Source organism: Drosophila pseudoobscura, chromosome X (assembly GCF_009870125.1).
Source record: "Drosophila pseudoobscura strain MV-25-SWS-2005 chromosome X, UCI_Dpse_MV25, whole genome shotgun sequence".
Lineage (NCBI taxonomy): Eukaryota > Metazoa > Arthropoda > Insecta > Diptera > Drosophilidae > Drosophila > Drosophila pseudoobscura.
In genome coordinates, this window is record NC_046683.1 from 46,983,010 (window position 1) to 47,009,275 (window position 26,266).

The 26,266-nt window shown below is 47.3% G+C and overlaps 10 protein-coding genes across 11 annotated transcripts; 7 read left to right on the top strand and 3 right to left on the bottom strand.

Moving 5' to 3' along the window:
* The first annotated feature begins 110 nt into the window (after nt 1-110).
* On the top strand, nt 111-1,280 carry LOC4813538 (uncharacterized). Its single transcript, XM_001353474.4, has one exon. It carries the CDS (start codon nt 169-171, stop codon nt 1,000-1,002), a length of 834 nt encoding a protein of 277 aa, XP_001353510.2. The 5' UTR covers nt 111-168; the 3' UTR covers nt 1,003-1,280.
* Nucleotides 1,281-2,050: 770 nt separating this feature from the next.
* On the bottom strand, nt 2,051-3,095 carry LOC4812751 (uncharacterized). Its single transcript, XM_001353475.4, has one exon. The coding sequence runs from the start codon at nt 2,991-2,993 to the stop codon at nt 2,193-2,195; it is 801 nt and encodes a 266-aa protein (XP_001353511.4). The 5' UTR covers nt 2,994-3,095; the 3' UTR covers nt 2,051-2,192.
* A 1,560-nt stretch (nt 3,096-4,655) lies between these two features.
* Nucleotides 4,656-5,476, top strand: LOC4812752 (uncharacterized). The gene has a single exon (XM_001353476.4). It carries the CDS (start codon nt 4,752-4,754, stop codon nt 5,241-5,243), a length of 492 nt encoding a protein of 163 aa, XP_001353512.2. The 5' UTR covers nt 4,656-4,751; the 3' UTR covers nt 5,244-5,476.
* Nucleotides 5,477-6,285: 809 nt separating this feature from the next.
* On the top strand, nt 6,286-7,217 carry LOC4812854 (uncharacterized). Its single transcript, XM_001353478.4, has one exon. The coding sequence runs from the start codon at nt 6,417-6,419 to the stop codon at nt 7,122-7,124; it is 708 nt and encodes a 235-aa protein (XP_001353514.3). The 5' UTR covers nt 6,286-6,416; the 3' UTR covers nt 7,125-7,217.
* Nucleotides 7,218-8,181: 964 nt separating this feature from the next.
* On the bottom strand, nt 8,182-8,881 carry LOC4812855 (uncharacterized). The gene has a single exon (XM_001353479.4). The coding sequence runs from the start codon at nt 8,821-8,823 to the stop codon at nt 8,260-8,262; it is 564 nt and encodes a 187-aa protein (XP_001353515.2). The 5' UTR covers nt 8,824-8,881; the 3' UTR covers nt 8,182-8,259.
* Nucleotides 8,882-9,293: 412 nt separating this feature from the next.
* LOC4813600 (vegetative cell wall protein gp1) lies at nt 9,294-9,969 on the top strand. The gene has a single exon (XM_001353477.4). The coding sequence runs from the start codon at nt 9,364-9,366 to the stop codon at nt 9,907-9,909; it is 546 nt and encodes a 181-aa protein (XP_001353513.2). The 5' UTR covers nt 9,294-9,363; the 3' UTR covers nt 9,910-9,969.
* A 2,027-nt stretch (nt 9,970-11,996) lies between these two features.
* On the top strand, nt 11,997-12,685 carry LOC4813044 (uncharacterized). The gene has a single exon (XM_001353480.4). It carries the CDS (start codon nt 12,051-12,053, stop codon nt 12,639-12,641), a length of 591 nt encoding a protein of 196 aa, XP_001353516.3. The 5' UTR covers nt 11,997-12,050; the 3' UTR covers nt 12,642-12,685.
* A 78-nt stretch (nt 12,686-12,763) lies between these two features.
* Nucleotides 12,764-13,709, top strand: LOC4813058 (extensin). The gene has a single exon (XM_001353481.4). It carries the CDS (start codon nt 12,939-12,941, stop codon nt 13,614-13,616), a length of 678 nt encoding a protein of 225 aa, XP_001353517.3. The 5' UTR covers nt 12,764-12,938; the 3' UTR covers nt 13,617-13,709.
* Nucleotides 13,675-14,422, bottom strand: Polr2H (DNA-directed RNA polymerases I, II, and III subunit Rpb8). Its single transcript, XM_001353482.4, has 2 exons — nt 14,265-14,422; nt 13,675-14,205 (listed from the first exon to the last, which is right to left on the bottom strand). Exon 2 carries the CDS (start codon nt 14,198-14,200, stop codon nt 13,751-13,753), a length of 450 nt encoding a protein of 149 aa, XP_001353518.1. The 5' UTR covers nt 14,201-14,205; nt 14,265-14,422; the 3' UTR covers nt 13,675-13,750.
* Nucleotides 14,423-14,704: 282 nt separating this feature from the next.
* On the top strand, nt 14,705-18,936 carry LOC4813690 (zinc finger protein OZF). 2 transcript variants are annotated; one of them, XM_001353483.4, is made up of 4 exons: nt 14,705-15,083; nt 16,406-17,180; nt 17,249-17,644; nt 17,710-18,936. In XM_001353483.4, the coding sequence occupies exons 2-4, from the start codon at nt 16,614-16,616 to the stop codon at nt 18,304-18,306; spliced, it is 1,560 nt and encodes a 519-aa protein (XP_001353519.1). In that variant the 5' UTR covers nt 14,705-15,083; nt 16,406-16,613; the 3' UTR covers nt 18,307-18,936. The 2 variants fall into 2 exon arrangements, with proteins under 2 accessions (XP_001353519.1, XP_033238520.1); XM_033382629.1 differs by having other exon boundaries at nt 14,705-14,928.
* Nucleotides 18,937-26,266: the final 7,330 nt, after the last annotated feature.

Consider the following 26,266-nt stretch of genomic DNA (forward strand, 5'->3'; position numbering starts at 1 on the left):
TACATTTCCGGCTTTTGGTGGCTTGCGGAAGTTTCGCGTCAAATTAAATGCTCAGGGTTAGAATTATGACAGCTCCCGAATTGGGGGGGAACTGGATCCAAGTACGAGTATAAATACGCCTGGGCGGAAAACATTGCCATCAAATCGTAAACCAATTGAGCAGCGAACATGTCGAAAGGATTGGGAATGTCCGCCATACTAGTGCTCTGCCTGGCTCTGGCTCTGGTCCAGGCAGCTGTTATACGTCCTGAGCTCGAGACCGAGCGCGAGCCCGAGCAGGAGACCACCACCAGATTGAGCTTGGAGGCAGATGTGACCACCGAAGAAGCCACTACGTTGGCAAGTCCCGCTTTGAGTCGCGATGAGGAGGCAAGCATACTGATTGACCCGGCCCCAGGAACCCTTCAGGAGGATATTGCACCCCAACAGAGGTCCGGGAAGCTCCTCCTGCTGAGCACCCCATCCAAGCGAACCGTGGAGATTGAACGTCAGCTGGAGGAGCAGGACGAGGGAGAGGATAGCAAGGCGGACGCTGTAGAGAGTGAGGCAGCAACCGCCACCACGCCACACCCCACCGCAGATGAACAGACCACAGACAGCCAGGACAGTCCCACCACCGAGCGCATCGAGTCGGAGGAAACCACAACTCCGGCCACAACAAAACTGTTTGCCATCGAGGGCACATTCGCTGGCGGGGACGCACCCCAGCCGAATGTGGCCGTATCCCTGGCTCAGGACTCTGTGAACTCCACAGTTTCGATTGCCGAACAGCCGCAGGTGCCCGGCGACAACAATGCGGCCGTAGAGCTGGCCCTCGTAGAACCGGAGGCCGAGTACGTGCTGGTTGAGGGCGGCCACCAAGACGAGCTGGACCTTCAGCTGGGGAGCTTCACGCACATCGATAGCGATGTGCACTTGCAGCCAGTGGTCCACTCGGTGGAAATCGTCCCCACCAGCTTCGATGATCCTTTGATTGTCAATTACGTGCACAATTTGCGATGACTCCGAATGAGAGATGGGGCTGGGGCTGGGGATGGAATCAATTAGCAAGCTCCGGTTGTCTCTTTGATGATGTTAAAGTTGATGTTTGTTTATAGTTGAAGTTTTAATGGTTTGTCGAACATATATTCTCAGTAGTGGAGCTGGAACGATAACGCAGAAAATTTGCGAAAAAATATTATTAAGAAATGATTTTTTTTTTTTGATTATAGTTGATTTATTATTAGAAATCTGTTTTGATTCTATGGATTTATTTGAAACAATAAAATGTTGAAATCATATTATTTTATTCTTTTTGATATATTTATCCATAAATATTTAATCTGCAATACTTAATAATATTGGCTTAATCATTCATTCATTGTAGAGTAAGAATCTATAATAATATTTTTTAAAGATTGCTCTTTGCTAATATTCCAGTTCAACAAGTCCTATTTGAAAATACATAATTCAAGTCGAATGGTCTCAGTCGCACTCTCGTCTCTCCACTTAAGCCTCCAAGGAAAGCACTCGCATCCTCGTTATTCAATTTGAATGTTCCATGGGGCAGAAGGAGAGAAGTAACAGAGGGGAGTGGAGGGACTTGGAGACGACCCACGTCCTTTCGCATGCCACGCACGTTTCACGGCTAAAACTTTGCACATCCGCACGTCAAATTTAATACGGATGCTTGGAGGTAAAACTCTCCCAGAAGCCTCCCTCCCCCGACCACGACTAGATCCGGCGTACTCTGAAGAAGAGCTGTTTGGCTGTTGACTCCGCTGGGGCTGTCGTTGTCCCTGTCGCAAGGCAACAATATCGAACAACAATATTTAACAAAACATTCAATGACGTTAGACAAACAAAATTCAGAACGTGCCCGAACTTCCGGTGAAGATGGCAACGATAAAGACTGATGACGATATCATTTGAATGCTCGTTCTCGTACTGGCATACAGAGAATGTCTGATTTTTTAATTGCCAAGGGGCTTTAGAGTAGTATTTTGAACCCCATATGAATGGGATTTAATTTTTGGATTCAGCTTTAGAAGGATAAACACTTGAAAAAACATTTCTTTTAGGTGTAAATAACATTAGACAAAAATTTATTTATTCCAAATACAAAAAAAAAGAAAACCTATAAATACTGAACTTTTAACAATAAAGAAGGTGTTTCTATAACATCCTAGATGCTATATATACCCGATGAATTTTCACCAGCGTTGCTCCACATGCGTAGTGTAGACGAATCCCCGCCTCGGGGCCTCCATTAGCGGCTGGGAGCGCAGGGGAATGGCCACTGGTATGGAGCTTGGTGGCTTGGGAGCTCTGGCCACAAGCACAGCCGGTCCTAGATTTGCGGTGATCACCACACTCTCCGAGTCCGGCTCATCCTTGGACCCAGGCTCTGGGGTGGGCATCAGGGGATTGGTGCTTACCCCGCAGACCGGATGATCGGCATTGCTGTCGGTGGAATTGCTGGCCAAGGATTCTTCGGGCTGCTGCTGCTGCTGTTGCTCCGCATTCTCCTCAGTGGGCAGGCGGAAGGCGCGGCTTGGACGATATCCCGCGGGCGGATAGGGAGCCCTGACAAAGGCCCTGCCCGAGCGGAGACTGTTATCGGGTGTAGGAGGAGCTGTGGTGGTGGTATCTAGTGAGGTTGAGTCCCAGGTTGTGGTGGTGCTCCAGTCGGCGGACTCCGTAGTACTAGTCGAAGCATCCTCAATGGGCACCTCCGTTGTTGTAGTCTCTGCACCCAAGCCGGATCCCTCACTGGGAGCTGCGACGCCGTCGTCGTCGGTCTCGACCTCCCCTGGAAGCCAGAACGAACGTCCCTGCGGCCGATAGCCTGCTGCTGGATACGGCGTTGGCTTCAACTCCCTCACCTGGGCCGCCGCCTCATCCTCCTGCACACTAACAGCATAGCGATTGATCCGTATCTGACGGGCCTGGACATAACTTCCGCCCGTAAGGCACACGATGAGGGTAAGGAGGAGCCACTGCATGCTGAACATTGATCTCGGTCTGGACTTAGACCCAACTGAATTGAGCTTCGGCTGGAGGTGCCGTTTTTATACAACGTTCTCGGTGGCTGGCTGTCTAAGGTCTCCAATGAAAGCGAGAGTCGTCCCGGGGAGTATAGACATGAAGCCTCTATATCGACATCGACAACGACAACGACAACGACAACGACAACGACATCGATTAGGCGCACGGCTATCACATTTAATGATTTATTTTGTATGGTTGGTTTTTTGTCTCTGGCTTTTGCTCGGCCTGCCACGTCCACCGCCTACTCATCCCATCCCCCCACTGTTCGCCGACCGCTGTCCACGTCCACTGTCCACGTCCGATTTGTCGCCATGTTCTATGAAAATTAAATGCGTTTCGTACGTGACACGCAGTCCAAATGCCATCCAACTCTAAGCAATTGAAAGCGAAAACCAACATCCAGCCAGCAAATAAAGATAGCCGCTGTCGACTGTACTGTTGTTGTCAATTGCATTATGCTGGAATTGTCAGTTTGAGTGTTAGAATTTTTGATTAAACACTTATAATCGATATTTATGCGATCGACGACTTAACGATGAGGTGACCGCCAAGGCCAGGAGAACTATCCATGTCACGTCCTAAGCGAGCCCTGGGCCAGCATCATTAAGTCAATTGGATGGGGATATGAAGGATATACTTATCTAAATAAGATTCCTTAACTTTTTTACTCATATACCTTTGCCGTGCGTACATATGGCCATACAATACGAACAATAAACAGAGGAACAACCGGTCGAAAAACAAGTCTTTGTTTTGTATTTCCATTCGAAAATAATAAAAATAATGAAAAAGCAAAATTGTGAAATTAAAATAATTTAATTTGAATAGTAATATTCTTATAATGACAACAAATATAAAATACGGTTCAAAAGATATAAGCCAAAATATGAGCTGACGTTAAGTTGCCAAAAAAAAAGTGGTTTTTGAGGTTGGGGTCCTCAAAACTACAAAACTCTGCGACTTGGGTAACACTATCTGTATACCATTTTTTCTAAGCTATTAAGCATGAAAAGCCTTTCATTAACTTCCAACCATTTTCGCGGAAATTCCCTTACGGGAATCCCTTTTCCCTCTCTTCTACGAAGAACCTTAGGGATAGTTTTGGGAATAATTATTATTCGTTTAATCGGTACTGTACAGCTTGATGCAGTTAGAATATGTACCCGTATGTCTGCTTAAGCCCAATTGGCTGAACAACTTGTCACAGTTTCATGGCAAGCTGTAAGATTTAATAGAGGCGGTATAAGAGATTTATGGCCGCTACATTAATAGCACCCTCTCTCACATTAAGAGCATTTTAATTTTGAACGAAGTCGAATCAAAGCAGCACAGATCCCGCATTCGCTTCGAATTTAGATTGATTAATGTCGGAACTATAAATATCGACTTCCAGACCCTCGACTTGGGCTGATTCGGCGGCTCCTGCTACTTCTTTCTTGTCACGTCGTTGGCGCATAAAGACGCCGCAGACATCGACATCGACGACGACGGCGATCAGGGAACTGAGAATAGTGCCGACGTCAGAGCGTAGGCCCAAAAAAGGATGCCTATGCTGGGTCCATGCGTAGCACACTAAACAGTTCCACATTAGCGGAATGTCCATTAGTGTCCAGACATGGTCCTACCTATAAAAGCGCCCATCGCAGCTGACCAAAGCATCAGTCGTTGGTTCAGTTCCTTCCAGACAGACATACGCATCACTCACGCATCTTGCATCCACCATGGCCAAGTTCCTAGTGCTCCTCCTCGTGATCGCCCTCAGCCTGCTGTCCCTGGGTGATGCTCAGCGGTACTCCCAGCGCCTGAGCCGCGGACGTTCCCGCTACTCGGCCCGCCAGGAGCTGGCCCCAGCGGCTGCTGGGGATGTGGATGCCGTCACTCCGTATCCCTCTGCTGACGAATTGAAGCCCGAGGTGCCCTTCGATGAGGCGGCCGCTCCTGCCGCACTTGATCCCACCCCAGATGCCGTCTATGGACCTCCCGATGCTGCACCCAACAGTGTCCCCGATGAGGTTTACGGTCCCCCCGATGTCACCGGCAACGATCTGCCCGCTGCCGACATTCCTGCGGAGCAACAAGCTCGCCTGGTGGCCGCCAGGCGCGCTGCCAACTATCGCCGGGCCGGACAACCCGTGGCATATCGCCGGGCTGTCTCCGCTGCGGCACGTCCGGCCAAGCTGAGTGCTGCCCGCTCCGTTGTGAGACGTTTCTAGATGCGGTCTCTCGCCGTCCCTCATTTGCATACGAGCTGCCCGGGCTAGGCAGTCGTTCAGTCAGATGTTATACCCGGTACAATCCCAAAACCCATGACGATCCAGCGATCCACAATGATACACACACTCTCACACCCATACCATGCAGAGTCACTCTCTCAGATACACCACACCACTGAACAATATCTCTCGATTGTAAGCAGATGCAAATAAAATATGTTTGGGAAAACATAGCCAGAAGGTTCTCTCTCGCCAGACATTCCAGTGATTCATTCCGCGTCAAATGTATTCTGTGATAGAGCGGAAGGTAAATTCGGTAGACGCTACCAAAAAAATTGCTTGGAGGAGGTGGTAACCGGTTTCAGGACGCACCGCACCGCACGCGTCACACTGTGGACGACGATGATGACGAACCATACCGCAAAAATAATTGCTGCAGGTTGGGAATGGCCCAACCACAAAGAAAAACAAGAAAGTTCAGTATTTTTTGGAGAAACACGAGTCGGGAATACTCTAAGATGTAATGAGTATTTTAGAGAAATATATAGAAAAGAGTATCTATAATTCTTGGTAAAATGATAACAATTTGATCGTATTATCAGAATAGTTATCGGTGTTATCTTGAAGATCTAATCTAACCAAATCAATACGGAATCCCTGTGGAAATTCAACATTTTATCGAACAGATTTCGTGTCAAAAAAATCAAACAACTCTCACGAAAGAGTATGAATAAAACAATGGGGAGCAGCAGTGCGGTTCATCCCATCATCTTTCCTAGTAAAAGGCAAATGCAAGTAAATAAATTGAGCCATGAATCGAAATAATTCCCAGAGAGAGAGTTTATTGTAAACGGGGGGATGGGGATCCATTACAATCGACTGATAAGCCAGTGCTCAGAGACAGAGCCCGAACTTGGACTCGCCTAGCAGCTTATGCGAGTGTGTTTGTATGTACATATGTATGTCTGAGTCTGAGTCTGAGTTACGGCAGATATTGAGATTGAGACTGAAACTGAACTGAGATGCTGATTATTTAAGTCTTCTCCGAAGCGGCCGATGCTCAGTTGACGGAGCACTGGAGACAAGTGAGGATCGCGGGGAACCGATCAGAGCCGAGACAGAAAAATTTCAAAAGAGAAAAAGTGAAATTGAAAAGCCATTGCCTTTGCAAAAATGATGAAGTTGATTTTTGTTGTGATGATCGCGTCTCTACTAGCAGTAGCCCAGGCCCAACGACCTGCCTTTGCAGGCATGCGTCCACCTGGTGGCCTCAGTCAGAAGGACAAGTACCATGCCACGCAGAATACGGCCGTGGAGAACATCACCGGAGTGGATATAGTTACGAGATTCGGCGAACCCTCACCCACCCAGCAGACACCCATCATCAATTTAGCCCATGGTGAAGTTCAAAGACCGCCAATTGGAGTCCCCCTAGTGCTGCCCATCAGTGCCTACGTTCCCGACACGCAGCCATCACGTCCAGCCGTTCCAACAGTGGTCAATCGCTTTGGCGAAGCGGATGCCAGCTCGCCTTTTCCAACAGCTGGTGCTCCCTTCTTCACTGCCAGCTCGCCTGTTCCCACTGCTGGTGCCCCAATCTTCAGTGCCAGCTCTGGCTCCGGTTTCGGCTCCGGCTCCAGCTCAAGCTCCCTCGTTCCAGCAGCCAGTGCTCCTGCACCGATTCCAGCAGCCAATCCTTCTGCCGCCGCCCTCCCAATTGATGCCCATGGCGACCAGGAGTATGTGAATCACCTAAGTAGCCTGCCCGTGGAGAACCAGCCATTCTGGTTCATCAACTATCAGCACATTGAGGCTTTGAGGAATAGCTCCAGGCCAAATGTGGGAGCTCTGGAGACGCGGGGATCTTTCTTTGGCGGCTAAAACTTGAATCGTAATTTTTCAAACTTTTCGCTTAGTTTATACGTGTGTGTGTTAATATGAGAAATTATATGTATATTTATTTATTTTTGTATATATCTATTTTTTTTTTTGCATAAAAATATTCTTTTTTGGAAGTCTTTGCGTGTTTATTTGAGTCAATATGATGAGGGGGTTTTCATGGCGTGAGATAACCTTTGACTGCGGAGAATACACTCAACATCTCTGTCTGTCTTTGAATTTTAAATGAGAGGTTGATTAATGATTGCCTAGATTCGCATGAGTTGAGTGAGAATTGTACTGATATTTATATATTTATATACATATGTATATGATTTAAATTTCGCATTTTCATCTATAAACACAAATGCATACGAGTACATTTGCTATCTGCTATCAACTACCTTACACAGTAAATCATCGCTTAACAGAGGCATATCATTAGCGCTCAACTATACATTTAAGATGTACATATACCACACGTGTACGAGTATACTTCACGATAAAATGAAAAGTATGTATCGCTTACATAACACACAGCTCTTATCAGAGCCCTGCACCCGTACTTGTACTCATATGAGGCTCAAAAGCATGGGGAAAAGCATGGGGGAGAAACATTAAGGGAAAGGCATTAAAAATGCATTGAACAGAGTAGCACAAAAGCAGGTAAAAGAGCAACAAATCGCAGGCAAAGTGTGCGTATAAGAAGAAACCCTTCAACTGCTGAAAAGGCAGCTCGAACGTCGAGGATGTCGAGGGAGAAGCTATCAGGAGCAGCCAGCAGTACAAGCGAAAGGTGAGGCTGAGGTGAGCTATTGTTAAAGGCCAATATGTTGTGGTAAGCGGAAAAGCCTCTGCTTTGAGTGATGCTGCGGGGAAAGTGGAGACTATTGTTCGGTAAAATTAGCCATATGGGTGAATGGGAACTAGAAAGTGAAGTGAATCCCTTCATGATTTCAGGATATTCAGATTTCTAGCTCATCTTCATGGTCATACATGTTTTGCCCTTAAAATTTTATTGGATATCCCCTTAGCTCCCATCAAGATCATAATCGAATCATTCCATTACCAAACATATTGTATATTTCTAATCACAAAAAAAAAGATGCATAACAATCAATTCTAATTCACATGAGATTTACCAGCCAAATTGCTGGGGAGCTGCAGTGTAGGCAAGGATGTAGGGTTGCTGCTGGGCACCGACATAGTAGACCTGGGGTGCGGCCAGAGCAGGAAGGGGGGCGACAGCCTCCTCCACTGGCAATTCCTCGAGACGGGACGTGCGCTGACGCTGACGCTGCCGCTTGGCGGGGGCCACCTGGAGCTTGGCCAATCTCTGGCGGCTTCGCAGGCGGGCAGGAGCTGAGGCAACCGTTGGGGTGGTAACCTCCAGGGAGCTCTCCTCGGTGTCGACTTCCTCGGCCTCGGGGTTCGGCTCAAAGTTATCCTCTGGCAAGGCATTTGCATTCACATTCAGATCAACATCGGCATCCTGGGGCGCTCCATAGGTGAGTGCTGGCTCTTCTGGGGCTGGTTTTAGATCAGCAGCCGCAGGGTATGGAGTGGGCAGCACCTCCTGCCTGGCAAAGGACACCTGCCGCAGGCGACCAAATCGAAGACGGCGAGATGGCGCCTGTGCCCCACAGCTGACGGCCAAGATGGCCAGGAGAAGGAGCGAGCCAATAAGCTGGTAGCGTGCCATGATCGTGTGAGTTTCTGCTGAGCTTTGTTGCGGATCGTATATGGAGCTTTAACTTTTATAGTTGGCCCACTGTGGCCCCGTCCCGTCGCAGGCGATTCTAGACCAGCCCCACAACGTCATGCATATCAAGCAGACTTGAAACTTGACTGAAAGACTATTTGAAAGCCAAGCAGGCGCCACGCAGTGGAGCCGCAGTGGAGCCGCAGTGGAGCCGCAGGGGGAAATGATTGGTATTCAAAATTCGATGCCGAAAATTCAATGGAAACTGTTATCGAAAATTGTACCCAGTGGAAGTCTTCTGCCGCCAATGTACTGTTGGGCCCAGCTAAAGTCAAAGTTAAGTGGCCAGCAATGTTTAATAGCCAATTGTTATGGCTTAGACATGGGCCCTTGACTAAATATTGTCACGTCGATAAGCCATCGCAAGGGTGTCCCTCGGAGTGCCAAATATGAGTGGCCAAAAATAACAGTTCGGTGTATAAAAACCCCCCGATGCCAACTGACTGACAACATTCTAAGATCACTCGACAACAGCTCAACATGGCCTACAAGTTTACCTGCTCGCTGCTCCTGCTCGCCGTCGTTGCCTCAGTGGCCCTGGCGGAGCCGGCCAGATTCCGCGGCCGCTCATCCCGCTTCCAGCTGGCTCGCCAGGAAGAGGCACCGCAGGACCCAGCGGCACCTAGTGCGGATCCCTCTCTTGATGTGGCCCCCACTCCAGCCTCGGCGCCCTATCCACCAGCGGGTGTTACTCCCGAGGTTCCCTTTGACCTGCCCACGGAGACAGAGGCCCAGCCAGATCTGACATATGGCCCACCCGCCGAGCCGGACAACACGTACGGACCCCCTGCCGAGCCGGACAACACCTACGGACCACCCGCCGAGCCGGACAACACCTATGGACCACCTGCTGATGCTGCTCCAGCGGATCAGGCCGCAGTGGATGATGCCTTAGCTGCCGAGCCCATTCCCGCCAGTCTGATCCAGCCACGCAACAGCCGCCTCCGCAGTCGCCGTCCTGTGCCGGAGAAGCTCCGCTCCGCACAGATCGTACGCTCCAGGCCTGTTCTGGTGTACACCATCTGAGTCGTGGAGTATTTTTTTTTCAAGGACTTTTTTTTATCCGAATCGTACCCAATGGAAGCATTAGGATTACACATTAGGATTTATTGTTGAATAATAAATAATCAAGTAATTGTTGAGTATTTTAAAAATACTATGTAAGAAATTCTTTTGGGTTGAGAGAAGGGTAAAGAGAAGATTATGTTGAGCATTACCCTATCAGTCGAAGAACTGAGGCATTATTTGTTACAAATTGGATGTAAAAAGTCTAGCAATCGATCAGCGCTGCTCTCAGCTGGACAGACGAGCTGACGCTTCTATAATATCTTTCTCGCTCTCACTTCATGCTTTTCCCATAAGGCTATCTCTGTTTTTTCAGTTGTCAGTTACAACCAGGCAGTTAGTCGGCATGGCCCGATATTATGTGCATAGAACACCTGTATAAAAATGGTTGGCGCCAATGCAATGTTCCGTTTTGCCTGCGGTCTACGCACACAAAAGCACTGAGAAACATGTGACTGTGCACACTGCTCTAATATCATAAGGCCATTAATAAATGAAGTCAGCAGTTTGCTTGAATTGTTGGAATATAATTCATTTACGTTCGTCATATTAAGCCACCTCGCATAACCTATAGAGAGTAGTTAGAAGCTACGGTTAAAAGTCCATAGAAAATAGTTTTATTATACTGGCATTATTTTTCAGAGTAGAGTTTATGGGAGCGTTGCGCTTGAATACAATTTTGCGAATCTGCTGCTTGTTGATCAATATGTACAAATGTCGAAGACTATTTATGACTTAAATATTAAGTGTCAAATCTAATTTACGTATGCAGGAAATTGTATAATATACTAGGGAGTCTAGGGAGTTATATAGCATCAGTAAACGAATCGATAGACTCCTGTGACTTCTCCTTCCGCCAACACAATCTGTTGCATCCTCAAAACAAAAACGCAGAATCTTTAAAAATATCAAAATGTAGCAAATTTTTGAATCTGTATCACAACAGATCACTCTTATAGCCAGAACGAACGAATATGTATGTACATTTATTTGCAGTGGTTATGCTGCTCGCTTCCGCGCGCACACTCTTTCACTCTCCCTATCTCACTCTTTTTCGTGCAGAGTGCGCAGTGTTACATAAATTATATACAAATATGTACATACATATGTATATTAACTGAGTATATATACTTTTGAGTTGCTTTGGAATTCGTGTGCAAGTTGTGCACAGAAAAGCGAAATATAAGCTCTTGCAGATTATTTAAAAAACTTCCAAGCCAGCAACCTAACTCAACATACTATATGGTGGCAATTGTATAATCTACTTCTAATCTTCATCACAATAGCTGAATGGTTTCACAACCAATAAATGGAAAAACAAGTCAGAATGTTTTCTGATCTGTTTTAGGGGGCAGGAGATGCCTTCTTTATGCCCTTTACAAATATGTACATATATACATAATACTACACAAAAAGTATGTTCAGGGCTGGCATCGAATCCTAAAGTCATAATAATGGTACTCATCTAAATGTATCCGTGAAACACAATAGGTTTAAAGATGCACGTAATTAAGTAAATGTTGTCTCAACACTTGCTAAATTCCTATTTTCGGAGACCTTGATATCAAAAATGAATATTTATATACTCGTAATCGTACTCCCACTTCCACTCGTATGTATGTACATTAGGCCATGGTTGAAACGTGCCCATTTTTATCCATTCTGATTGGGTAATATTCATAGTTGATTTAATTTCATATGAGTACAAAAAGCAAATGAAATTATGAATGGCCAAGAACCCAAACACACCACCAAACTACAATTTTGATAACGACCGACCCCTAGTCGCCAGGCGAGTGAGTGTTAACGAGGCCCGAAGTGGGGGCAGGGAGGGGGCAGGGAATCGTAGCCATAGCATTGGGAATTCCAATTGGGAAAAGGGTCACGTATCGAGCATTAAGGTAGAAATCACATCGCCGCCGATCGTAGCAACATAATCAAAGCTTTGCCGGGATCGGGAACCCAGCAGAGAATTCAGAGGCCTACAAATCGAAAGTGACGAGCATAAATTATAACAGAACTCTGCCAGGTTCCCCGGTCGGGGACTATAAATAAGCCAACTCCATGGTGGAAGTCAGAACACAAGTCAATCAGCAATCGAAATGATCAAACCCAGCTCTGCCACCGCCTTTATTCTGCTCTTGAGCCTAATGGCTTTAAGCACAGCTGAGCCACTGCGTCGGAGATTCTCCGCTCGACAGGTACAGGCTCAGGCCCCGGCCAGTCCAGCTCCTACAGGGTATCCAGAGGCGGGCGTTACACCCGAGGTTCCGTTCGATCTCCCCAGCTCTACCGCCAAGCCGGATGTGACTTATCTGCCTCCAGATAATACCTATGGACCTCCGGATAACACATATGGCCCTCCGGATAATACCTACGGACCACCGGCTACTGCAGATGTGGAGCCCGGACAGGAGCCGCAGCCCGAAGATCAGCCAGAGTACCCCATTGAAACCGATGACATTCCTCCTGTCGACGATGAGGCTTTGGGAGATGCCAAGCAGCAACCAGCAGAGGATGAAGAGGAGGAGGTCCTGGTTCAAGTGTCCGATGATGGCACTGTCATTGCTGTCTCCTCGTCTCTCGATCAGCCACAGTCTGTCCAGTCGGCACGACTCTACCAGCGCTTTCCACAGGGTCGCCGCCGTGAGCAACCTGTTCCCCAAAGATTAATCCTTCGTCGCAGTTGGTGAAACCTTTCAACATTTCAGAGTTACAATACGTATTATAAAGAATACTGCTTCTTCTGCTACCACTATGCTACTCACAAAATTGTTGTAATAAACATATTTTCATAATAGTACGTATCTATGGGTTACACCTGCTTTAGTCATCGCCTCTGTGGGCACGTAACATTTGGACTCGCCGTATAAGTCATCGGCCTCGTTGTCACTTTGGGGCAATTGATTGGGCAGACCCCAAGGCTAACTCGAGGTATTTATAGGCGCCAATGGGCCAGACCAACCAGCAGTTCAAGCTGGGACAGCAAAATGTTTGGTTATCTTTATCTTGTCGCACTGTGCCTTTCTGCAGCCACCTGCCTGGAGGCGGGAGACGCGACGCAGTTGAGGTTTCCTGGGCCCGCAAAGGGAAGATCATTGCCATTAATATTGCAGAGACAGGAGGATGCGGCGCCATATCCACCGGCGGGTTTCGTGCCCGATCCACCATTCGAGTTGCCCACGGAGGAGGCGGCCGTATTTCCTCAGCCTGATGACACTTATGGACCACCAGCCGAGGTTTATGGACCACCAGCTGAGGTCTACGGACCCCCAGATGAGGTTTATGGACCCCCAGATCAGACTTACGGTCCACCAGACCAAGCACCCAACGATGACAGTGCCAACAGCCAGCCCCAGAGTGCAGCCATCATAAATCTAGCCAGCCTGCCGTTGCCACCTCAGGCACAGTTCGTTCTGCCTTTGCTGAGCCGTTTGGCCGCCTTCCGTCCGCTTCGCCCCGCCCTGCTGACGCCACAACGTCGACCGGCCAAGCTGACAGCACGCCCACAAAGGAAGCCAGCCAAAATTGTCAATGGCATTCAAGGACACGCGGTTTTTCCCTCGACTCAGTTGGCACTGCCCTTTGTAGACCGCCGTACTCCGTTCCGGCCACGACCAGCGCGATTGATTGTGAACGCTCCATTCAGGAGGCCAGCCAGGCATTAGCACACATCATTTACTATTCTGACTGAGAGCAGAGTGCCCCAATGATACATCTGACAAATTCTGTAATTAATAAAGTCTGTTGTTTATGTCTAACCTTTGAATTGGAACAGTAATTGGGTATGCAACGAGTAAGCTCAGAACGCCAGGCGCTTCATTAGCAGATACATGTGCTGGTCCACCTCGAATCCGTGCAAATTGTTGGCATCACCCTGCAGACGCATGAGGAGGCCACCGAACGAGACGTACGCCGATAGACGAGAGGCTTCATTGTGAGCCTCGTCGCCTTCGATGCGATAGATTTTGCCGTACATCACATACTCGAAGCTATCAGCACGCGTGCCCTCGTGCTCCATGGGATTGTACTCGCCGCTGTCGGGGCAGCCGTCTTCGCGCAGCGTTGTGGCCAGCACCAAGCGGAATTTGTCGCCCAGTTCCATGGGATAGAGCCAAGAGTTGATGTCCAGTATAAGGTCCATTTTGAATGACTCGGACTCGCAGTGCAGGCGGGAGACACGGTCGAACTTCTTGCCTTCGGGGTCCATGTCCTTTACGTTGAATATATCCTCGAAAAGTACTCCAGCCATTGTAGCTGCATGGGTTAGTTATAAATGAGGGTTAAGGTATCGAGCCACCAAAAATACGCATTACCTTGTGTCTTTGTTTGGCCTTATGGGTGTTTTATACTTCGGTGGCAGCTACTACCTTAACAGGTCCCAGGCGCTGTTTTTATTTATTCTTTACTTGTATATTTATTATTTGCGCGTGTTTCTAAATCGGCAGGGATGCTAAAATATATCGATTTATTTTTTTGTTGATAATATATTTCCAGGAGATATTTGTTGAAGAAAGTATCAATATCGATACTTTTGTGCGATAAGCGGAACTCGGATTTTCAAATTATCAAAACTAGTGACCGCGGGTTCAAATAATCCATAAATGTTTGCGCTGTATCGGAATAAATCAGGGAAATCAGAAAACTTTTATATAATTTATATTCGGAAATAGATTGATGCATTAATTTATCCCATTCCATTCATAATGCTTAATTGTTTTTTATTATTTCAGTAGCAGCTAGAAAAATATCCCATCTCTAAGCTCAAGGTGTGACCGTAAATTTCTTGCCACACATCCCTAACTCTAAGCACAACGAAAACACCACCAAAAAAACTATTATTTTTATTTGAATTAAACAAATCAGCCACCATCTTGCATTGTCTGACCTCGTGCGTGGCCTAGGACTATCCGCAGAGGGCAAGATGGTTATTCTTGAAAGGCTCTAGGATTAGAACGCGGTGCGGACGGAACGCAAAAAGTATGTACACACTTTGATGGGCGTTGAAATTATAAACAAATGAACTGCAAGTGCCCGTCGCGAGAATGTAGCACTCATGGTGGCTAGCCCCAAGCGAGGTGTGCAAGGTCTCCGATGTCAATCTGCTCGTTAGCTTTTTCCCAATGGGGATGAGGGTAAGTCCAAGACTGATTGGTACTAGTAATGGTGATGGTGATGTATGTATGTATGTACCCCGGATTCGTATGTATACGAAACATCTGTACTTCTTAATTCGATTGCATGTAATGCTTTTGTGGTGCTGGAAACTACTAACAAATCAACGAAGAGGTCCCAAGAAAACTGTTGACTCGTCGTGGGTTCTCGTACCTCCAGGGACGGGACGGGACGGGACGGGACTGTCGAATACAAAAGACTTCAACGCTGACCTCCCCCTCCCATGCAATCCCCCCTCCCCAATAACCTCCACGCGACATCGTCTATTTAGCATTACAAAACTGTTGTTGTTATGTATTCACTTCTTTATTTTCGCTTTTTTGTGTGATTTTCGCTGTCGTTCGTGCTTTTTCCGCGTTCTCTTTCAGTTCCAATTTTCAGTTTCAGCTCTGGATTCTCTAGCTTTAATTTGCTTTTGTCAACGGCTCGGTCTCATCGGTTCTCCATCGGTGTGCAATGGGGAAGGAAGGGGAACCTACATACATATAATGGGAGGGAGTCTATAAAGTTTTCGAGTGAGTTGTTTTCGACACGGGTGCGGCTTTAATGAAGCATTACCCCGCCGTACCGGGGGGTAGGAAATGAGGGTTCCTGAGGAACCAACCCAATCTGTTTGCCAGATGTTTAATTTCTGCTAACTGCTGCAGGGTCATCGTCTGCCCAGACTACGAGTACGAGTACGAGTACATTTTCTTTGTGCTCTGCTTCCATTTTCATTGAAAACTCCGCTGCCTTCGGGAGCAGACAGTCGCCTCACGTTGCAAGAACAAAAAGTGAGACGGACTATCTATAGAGACTATCTATAGCTTCTTGTGTGAGTGAGCATGTGTGGTTTGTGCGCGAAGTCTTATCGGCAGCCGTACAGTCAGAGCGCCTTATCAGTTATTGCCTTGCTTCCCCGAGGTCTTATTGCTCGAGTAATATTACTCTCTGTATCATACATATTTCTGGGGATCCATCTGTCGCCTCCCTCGCAAACAAAAGATTGAGAAAGCAAACTGGAATTGTTGTGGAAAGTTCTCTGGAAAAACCAGATGATAAAGTGATCAAAATAAAAGCAAAAGAGCGTACAACTTTTCTAGCTCTTATCAGTATTGACACAGCTGGAAGTTCTGTTTTCTGTTTTTTGTTCTCTTTCACTCTTCGCTCTTCGGTTTCTGTTTCAGTTACTGTTAGTATTTCTGTCTGCTTTTCATGATTGTTCGCTTTGTGTCCGCGTGTCTCTGTATTCCGCATTACGCATTACGATCGCAAGCAATAACAACTCTCAACTCTTTTACAGCCCATCTGCTAGACTCCATCTAAACTAATCCAAAGGTGTTTGGGATATATCCTAAGAGTATCGAAACCAAAAACAAATAAAGACAAATAAAAAAAAAAATACCACAAGTACATCGTAGAAATATTAATAACCCCGAACCGTAAACTTAGAAAAGCTGGTGCCGGTGTCCAAGCAAAGCCCTAGATATCAGTAAATAACTAACCTCAAAATGGTGCGCAGCCGTCGCAGTCTCTCCAAGGAGGATGCCGTGTCCCTGCTTACCGACAGCGGGATCTCATTGTCATCGCCGCCGGCGGCGCGGGGCTCCTCGCCCACCTCCTCGACGAAGCTCATTAAGCGCAGGAAGAGCAGCCTCACCAGTCTGCAGGATGCTTACGCAGAGGAAGACACCGAGCAGGACTCGAAGGATGCGGACTATGTGCAGCCCGCGCCCAAGAAGTCCACGCGCAAGTCAGACCCAGGGCGCCGCAAGCAGCACGTGTGCAGCCATTGCTCCAAAGAGTTCGGGGGCAAGACAGATCTGCAGCGCCACTTGCTCATCCACTCGGACGAACGGCCGCACAAGTGCGCGGACTGCGGCAAGTGCTACCGCCAGGCGGTAAACCTAAAGAACCACATAACCACCGCCCATGAGCACAAGAAGCAGTTCGTCTGCGCCGAGTGCCCAAAATCGTTTGCCCTCAAGGAGCGTCTGAGGTTGCATATGCGCCTCCACTCGGGGGAGAAGCCGTACCAGTGTCCCATCTGCGACAAGCGATTCGCTAGGGGAGGACAGGTAAGTGCAGTATAGCAAAACCAACGCTAAAAGATCTTTCATATCTGCTGTCCTGTCTACACATCCAGCTACAACAACACATGGTATCCCATCATAAGACGTGTATACAGCAATTCAACTGCACCAAATGCTCCGCCAGTTTCTCAACGAATGCGAATCTGCGAGTACATATGATGCGCCACGAACAGGGCATGGAGCACCGGTGCAGCATCTGCGAGAATCAGTTTGCCAATGAGCTGGCCCTGCGCGCCCACATCAACCAGAAGCATCACAAGCTCACGCAGTTCGAGTGCGAAATCTGCCACAAAAGCATAGAGCCCGACGAGGACCTAGCCACCCATATGCTGAAGCATGCGGCTATCAAGACCCATGTGTGTGAGGTGTGCAATTCGTACTTTACCCAAAAGTCTCAGTACAACGTCCACATGAGGATGCACACGGGGGAGAGGCCATACCAGTGTCGTGTAAGTCATGGTTATGCGAGTCCCACTTAAGATCGATATCTAAATAGCTTCTCGTTCTTTTGCAGATCTGTCATCAGACGTTTGCCCACTCCAGCGTGCTCAAGCTCCACATACGCAAGCATACGGGTGAGAAACCATTCCGCTGCCAGCTATGCACGGATGAGGTGGCCTTCTCGCAGTTGGCGCATCTCAAGAACCATATGAAGAAGATACACAAACAGCAAAAGCCGTATATGTGCGATGGGTGCCATGAGTTCTTCAAGATCAAGGTGGAGCTGCAGGCGCATGCCGAGCAGTGTGCCAAGTGTCCGGCCGTTGAAGGGGATAACACGGACAGTCAGTCAGATGATGCGCTGGTTCTCTCCACCATACGCTTCAACATGGCCGTGATCCTCAAAAAAATAAGCTCTGCCCAGAAGCTGCGTCAATTGGGCTACGAGAAGCGGCTGATTGATAATGTCATCATTGCTTCACTGAAGCTGGCCCAGCGTCCCACGCACGACGATGCCAAGCTAACGCCCCTGGCCAGGCTCCTTCTGAATGTGGAGGAGTTCCTCAAGTGGATTGTGCCGGCCCCTACCATGAAGAAATTCAGTGAAGAGTTGCTCTCCATCACCACCATTCTCGACAAGATTGCCACCATGTATATGAAACAGAAATAGAAATCAGGAAGATAGGAAAGTGTGCCATAAAAGGAGACGAACGAGAAGGATTTTTAGAAATAGTTCTTGCCATTTGATTTAGAGCTTAGTAACCCAAAGTTGTAGAACGAAAACCAACCAAATGTTTCAACCCAAAGATGTTTACCATTTAGTAACTAATTTAGTCGAACCTTTGCAGCCACCAAATAGGAGTATATTTTGAAAAAGTTGATCCTGAAACCCTGATCCTGATCATGGTCCCTTTGCGGACTGTAGAGTTAAGCTTAGTATATATATTATCGAATATTTTGATGCAATATTTGTTATCCAAAAGAAATCTAAGTATGTAAGCCAGCCAAAGTTGAATTCGATTTGTAATTAGTCTTGCCAGAACGGACGGAAGAGTGCTTTGTGTTGTTGTTCGAGCCGCTCAAGCTCGATTCAATTCAATGTGGCCATGCATATGTATATTACGATTAAGCTAATGCATTTAGTTTGTCGTTAGTCTTTCATGACCCTGCCCCCTTTAGGCTAACACGAAATGCACGAAATGTACAAGCAATTGTGTTGAGTGCAAATCAAAATAAATTAAATGTAAATGAAAATCGAAAGTCAACTGGTAGAACAGAATACATGTGGAATATACTTCAATTGTCGATAAAGCCTTTTTCTTTCTCTCTCTTAATAGGAGGTATTCATCGAACATGTTTTTTGCAATATAATCGAAGGATTAAAAGATGATATGGTCAAAGCGAATGACTGATCTCAATAATCTTAAGCATGTAAGTCCGCTCGGTCGGACATGTACCTAGCCTATATACTACCTGGTTTTAATGCTAAAAAATTCTTGGAAATTATGATTCTGTAGGAACAATCGGTCTAGCAGTCTAGCAGTGGTTCGGGTGCAGGGCACCATGGAGGTCTTGGATGAAGAATTTTATCCAATGTTCGAGCGCCTGCTGCATTCCATATTTGAATGCTTCTGAACAAAGCAACCACATCATGCCACACACACAGATAGACACACACCTATCGGGACACACCCAAGCAGCAACCAACTAGGTCTGGCGTCTAACCACACAAACAGTTAGGTACAACTGCCCCATGGCTCCCGGTCCGGCTGGGTTCCGTCGTCCCTGCTTCCATATATGGAATGGGTTGTGCACAAATTTATAAGCCACTCACATTAAGGCGGCAAATATTTTTTATGGCAAACAGCGCATTGCATGCTGGCTCCACTGCGAAGCAGTGCCATCTGCAGGCGTTGTTACACCTGCCCGGGATCCAACACACCCCACCCCTCCACCCACCCCAAGCAATTAATGAAATTTCCACAGCGAATTTATCGACGCGACCGTTAGTGTCAACCGATGGTGGGGCAGGAGGGCGGGGCTGGCAATTTGTTTGCCCAGAAGATGTATGCAAAATTTTATGTACCAAATATAGTTATGATTTTATGATAGCCATGGCCAGGTCTTTGGCCAGTCCTTTGGCGTTGGCCATTGCGTGTCACCTGAACAAGCTACGGCGACTGCGACTGCGACTACAACTGCGATTGCGACCGCGAGTGCGGCAGCAACAGCAATCTTCTCCAGCTCATCCTTCTGCCTCTACTGAGGCCCCCGCTCCTTTGGCTTTGGCCAGAAGCTTAATGTCTACATTTGTTCTGGCCATTGCGTGTTCAGTGGCTGCCCTTTTTGCAATCTCAACCAAGTCATGGCACTCCCGCTCCGCTTCGAGACAGGCACTCCAGCTGCAGCTCCTTCAGACCCAGCCTCAGTCTCAGCCTCATCCTCAGCCGCACCACTGCCATCTCCAGCAGCTGCTGCTGCCATGGCGCATTAGAACAAATTGCTCTTGTTGCGATAGGAGGGATGGACATGCCTTTTGCCTTGTTTGGACCGATGGACAGAGTGCCACTGCTGGTTAGTGCGCAAGCACACTTCTGTCAAGCGATCACTATGAAGAGTCGTTTAGTTTGTTACAGATGGGTAGCACAACTAACATATAGTGCAGCACATATAATCTTATTCCAAATCTTCAGATTCCGGTTTGTTAAAGCTTTAGTTTACTTTTTCCTCAAATCATATGTTTGTAAGCTATCTATTATTGTTCATTTAAAATTGTGAATCTATTCTAATCGTTTTTGCTTATTTGCAGGGTATTAAACATTCATTTTCCCATGTCAGACCCGTCTCCTTGTTTATTTTCCAAGTAAAATGCGCTGCGAATTCGTGAAACAAATAGTCAGAGACGTAAGTACGCATGTTTCGGCTGTTGGCCAGGTCTGGTTAAGGCTTAGCCTCATCTGCATGCGCAGATTTGGCCGGGACAATGTTAATGATGGGAAAACAGAGGAGACAGCCGGCTCCGGCTCCAGCTCCAGCTCCAGGTCTGAGTGGGTCCAGGCTCCACTGCCATTTCCATTTCCGTCTTCCCTTCTGGCTCTGGACTGCAACAAATTGATTTGGCTCTTGCTTTGGCTTTGGCTTTGGCTCTGGTTCTGGTGCCCTTTTGCGTTCTCTTGTTTGGCATTATATAATGCATATATAATTCTTTTGTTGTCTGCTGCTAATTCGCAAATTTACGCTGGCACTGAGGTAATGTCATACCAGCCGAGGGCAGGGCAGGGCAATGCAGGGTCCCGTCCCTCACTTGAACCCAGTCCACACTACACACTGCATACAGAACACAGAAGAAGACGGAGCCAACCATCTTGGCAGTTGACCAAGTTGACCAAGTTCAAGTTGCTCGTAAATTGCTCACTGACATCTAATTTCTGTGCTCAGAGATAGCTTCGAGATACACATGTGGATGGAGCTGCGTCAGGCCCTGCTCTAGCAAATTGCAGTAGCCCACGCCAAGAATCTATAATTGTCTGGGAATGAATGCTTAAAAGGAACAATTTGAGCAATTTGAAGAGAAGAGAGCCATGTTCTTTGAACAAGTATCAACGAGTGTATGATGATGCCTAATCTTAATACTTTTTTTGGGAATCAGGGCGATATGTTTTTAATCAGAGACTCTATGACCTTTAGCTCTCCGTTCTTGACCATGGAATATTTTGACCCGAGCCGTGTGCGTTGCACGGCTGGAGTCATTGGGGTCATTCAACTCAACCTGGCCTAGCTGGGGCGTTTAAGGAGGCAAAGTCAAAGTCAAGTCAAAAGTCATAAAAGATATGCAAGCCTGAGCAGTCAGACTGCCTCAACAAATGTACGAGTGTACAGATGGGCTTTTGTACAGCTTTGGGTACAGCTTTGAATACGGGTACGACTGTGTGTATGGGTATGAGTATGGGTATGGGTATGGGTATGGGCATGGGCATGGGTCTTGGTCTGGCTATAGCTTGTGCGTCGCTTTGGCAATCCTGGCCCATGTCTGCGCTGCCCTTTTTGCAACAGCAACAGCAAAACAGCACCAGGAACAACAATTACAAATGAACGACTTCTTTGTTCTGTCAGCAATGCCTGCTGCCCGGGCGACCGCCCCAGCATCAGCAGCAGCAGCAGTTCGAGCCCCGGCCAAGACCTGAGCCACAAGCTAAGGCCAAAGCCGCAGCTCAATTTCTGCGGTAGCAGCCCAAAAGAGGGGGCGTCGTCGGAGTCGTCTCCATCTCCATCTATGCTGCAAGCAGCTGCTACGCATAAAGCATACGCTTCTGCACTGAGGCAAAGAGTAGAGCGTGAATTTTTGTTAATCGAATCCTCAAAATACTCGTTCCCAATTCAGAAAAATACCGAAATGGCAAACACAGAAAAACGCTACCTAAATATGCATTCAATTCTTTCAGTGAATGCCTGTGGATGCTGATCTTTTGGGGCGTTGTTGCGCTGGCCCAAAACAAATATGAGGAGTCCGAGTGCGCGTTTGAGTCGCGTCGCTGTTGCTGTTGCTGTTGCTCTCTCTGTCTCCGTCTCTGTCTCTGTCTAGGAGTCAGAAATGTGCAACGTTATCATAACTAAGTGCATGTGGATGCGTGTGCCTCTGATTCCCCCCAAAACGAAACGAAACGAGACAGAACGATACGAGGAGAAATGAGGAGGAGAGATGAACAGAAACGAAACCGTCTGCATATGCATAATTCATGCTATTGAACCTTCTGCGGTTATGACTGGACATGGACATGGGGCCCTGGACTTGAACCTCTCTGTAGTCAGCGAGAGGCAGACGGAGCAGGAGTCGGAGGTGAAGGTGGACCTAGGGTTGGGGTTGGGGATGGGGATGGGGATGGGGGTGGTGGTGGTGGTGGTGGGAGCGGGAATGAAGCTGAAGACCGCGGCCAGGCAACTAGAAAAATTATAATTTCACAAGTCATAATAGGATTTGCAATTCAAATACGAAAAGGCAACGTAGACACACTGAACGCGGACTCCAGTTTGGTTTCTTCGGCTTGTGGTTGTAGCTGTTGCTGCTTCCTTTTTGTGGAAATTTCTTTGGAAGGAGCGGACAACAATAAGCGGATTCGTTCAGCCGGGGACCAGACTCGGACCCCGGCACAAAGCAGCCAATATGTCAAAAATATTAAGAGACATGGCCAATGGGCTCGGGACTGAGACTGGGACTGGGAATAGGAATAGAAATCGGTATTGGGATCGGCAGTGGCAGTGGCAGCAGCAGCAGCAGCAGCATTGGAAACGGCTTGAGCTTGGGGATCATACATAAATATGCAAACGATAAGAGCTCTCCTCTATAAAGTTGTAAAATTGACAAGCGTTGCAATGCCAAACTCTCAAATAAAGCAATAAAATGCGCTAAAACATCGCCAGAGACAGAGAAAAAGGGAGAGCGAGTCTGGTAGTCGCAGTAGCAGTTGCCATGGACAAAATGCTGAAATTAGAAATGAAGGCCAGCGGGTTGCTGGTGAAGCAGCAGAAGCCCAGACCAGACCAGCCCAGCCTAGCCTCCTCGTGAGCTTGCCTAGAATTTATGCCAGTGCGCAGACTGTGGCCGAATCGGTGGGGATCGGGATCAGGTTCGGGGAAAGATACAGGGGAAGATACAGATGAGCACGGAAGCATCATCGTTTGTCACTGGCGCATGCAAAGGCTCAATTCATGGGTCCGCGAGTCCCCATCGACATGGAGGAGGAAGTGCGCCTCGAGTGACAGCAGGCAGCGCATAAAGATAACAAATGGTATGGCAGTGGGTTGCATCGTAATCATGTCAAGCTACCAAGCCACAGACTACCAGACCTTTCTTCTCCTCCACTGGGGATCAGAGATCGGGCGGGCTCACAAGTTACGACTCACTTAGGTTCTTGGTGGGATCTTGGGAAGAAGATGAATGAAATGAAATGGCAAATTTATTTGAAATGAAACAATTTGAGGCATCTTGTTACCCTATTCCAAGGAAACCCAAAAATAAATCTAGAAAACTTTTGACAGTGGGAATCTCGAGACGGGTAAAAAACAAAAGACTTAGGCAACGAACTTGACAGTTTTTCGAGCTAAACACGCAAACAGAGCGGCCAGATTTGATTAGGGCTTAAGCTCACTCCCTGCTCAGCTGCAGCGTCATAAATATTTAATGATATTGTCAGCTCCGGACCAAGGAACCATACATAGCCCTGATCTTGGCTTTGGCTTTGGCTGTGGCTTTGGTTTTGGCTTTGGCTTCAATTTAAATCAAATGTAGCCAACGATGCCGTCGTCGCCATAAGACAGCGGATGCGGACGCGGACGCGGCCCTGGCCTTTTATTTTTAGCATAAGCATATGATCGACACTCACACGAGGGCATACCACACTCATATTGTATATTGTATATTCTATATACGAGGAGTATGTGGGTTTGTGTGTGCTATTTTTAGTGGTGCATTTAAGTGGCGACCGACCGCATTCGGCCGGGACATGGCCTGAACTCTCTGGCCAAATGTGTCCCGCTGTGAATTATGTGTCTACATAAATTACCCGGCCAGGAATTAATCATTTTTTATGCAGGACTGCAAAGCCCGGCTAGATCTTGGCCTGTTTTCTGTTTTTTTTTTTTTTTTTTTTTTGCCATTGCCTGCCCATTAGGTTCAGTACTCTTCGGCAGACGTGGCCTGGTCGGCGTCTGCGCCTGGGTCTGGTCCAGGTCCAGCTCAGAGAGCCAGTGCCTTGAGGGGCACTTGGAGTCGCTTTAAATCTTTGTCTTTGTGCCTGGGATTGGATCTGAAATAGAACAGGCAATCGTCGACTGCTGTTGGCGCCTGGCACATAAAAAATACGGCTTCGGTAATTGGAAATAGCACTCAAATGTTGTTCATGATTTTTCTTTCGCGCATATACCGATTTGCGGTAAAATTTGAATGACCGTTAGCGAACACAATTTATGAAGCCTCAAACGCGAACTCTATGAATTTTAATAGATAAAAATGGCAAAGAACCCATGCACAGATTTAGATATCCTTTCCTTTCAGTAAAATTTGTCTCGCAAACATTCAGCTTTCAGTTTTCAGCTTTCAGCTTTCCTCCGATTTCGTTTCGTCAATTTTCCATTTGAATAAACTGCATTGTCCACACTAAAGTTTCCACCAAACTTCAATGGCCTGACTACTCGCTGTATACGTACGTCGTATACATATGTCGTTGTCCATGGTGAGATTGTGGTTGTTCCTGATCTTGCTGATGCTGTTGTTCCACGTTGCCTCCCATAATTGATACGTGCTGCACTTGCGCACAAAGACAAAATCTGCCTGCTGGCTATTTGCTTTGCCTCAGCGAGTGGGAATGGGAATGGGACCGGGACTGAGACTGAGACTGAGACTGGGATCCATCCTGGTCACTGGCTGGCGCATGGAGCTGAAACACGAGTGGGGCGTGGCAGCAGAAGAGGAGGTTTTTCGCCGCCCCATTTGGCTTCGGCAGTGGAATTGCATTAAATGTCAAGGAAATCGCATGTCCACCCTCGTCTGGGGCCTGTCTGTTCTGTGGGTGAGTGCAATTTTATGCGCAGGATACTCGTATTCCCGGGCCTCCGCCCCACTTGTAAAGCATTTTATAATTTAATTTTCATATGTGGCAGCGTGCGAGTGTTTGAGTGTTCGAGTGTCGGGATGTGGATGTTCGCCCTTCCCTCTAAAAGTGGGTGTTACTATTGATTATTATCGATGATTCTGCAGGCCTGGCAGCCATAAATCAGTGGGTACCACTGTTCTCTCTCATTCCCCTCCTAGGCTTTCATCAACTCATTTATCACTTGGGCAAACAGCAAGGGTGAACCAAAGGACTCGAGACACGAACTAAGTGCAGTGGTCCTCTAATGTCATCGGATGGATCTGTGTCTCCCTCTCCCCCTCCCCCTCCTTCTACGAGTACAGGCCGGTTCCGCAGCTACCTGCAACAAAAGTGATAATTAATGTGTAAACCGAGCTCCCCACACCCTTGCACCTTGCACCGTGCCCCGTGCCCCGTGCAAAATTGTCAACATTCGAGTCGAGTCCAGTGGAGAACAGACTCCAGCTCCACATGCTAACCAAGGTGCTGACACTAAGCACTTGTCACCCAGCCGAGCCTGGCGAGGAGCGGAGCCCCTGAAGTCGGATACATCTGCATTCCAGTGATGCTGGGACATAGGAAGGCCAAAGCTGTGATTTCGCAGAGATAGAGGTTCAAAGATAGCAATCTATATGGTGAAAATTATACTTATACTCGCACTTATACAATTGTGGAGAAGATATTGTGTGAATAATTCTATTTGGATTCTATAGGGTGATCTTCAAAAGCTATATGTGCTATATATATAAATATCTCTATTGCATTTAAGATCTGGAGATGTCTGATGTATTTTCGTCTAAAATAAGCAACCGAAAGAACTGAGGATATAAGCATAGATTATTGTTTTCTTTTTGTTACAATTCCTTCGACTCATTAATGTAAATGTTTCCAGTGATCACGATTCCCTTGTCAGTGACTTCCGCGGACTCCCCGTGACTCAGTGTGATTCCCTGGCCTGCTCATCTTCAGCATGGCATGCGTGTGTCTCCGTTTCCTCCTGTG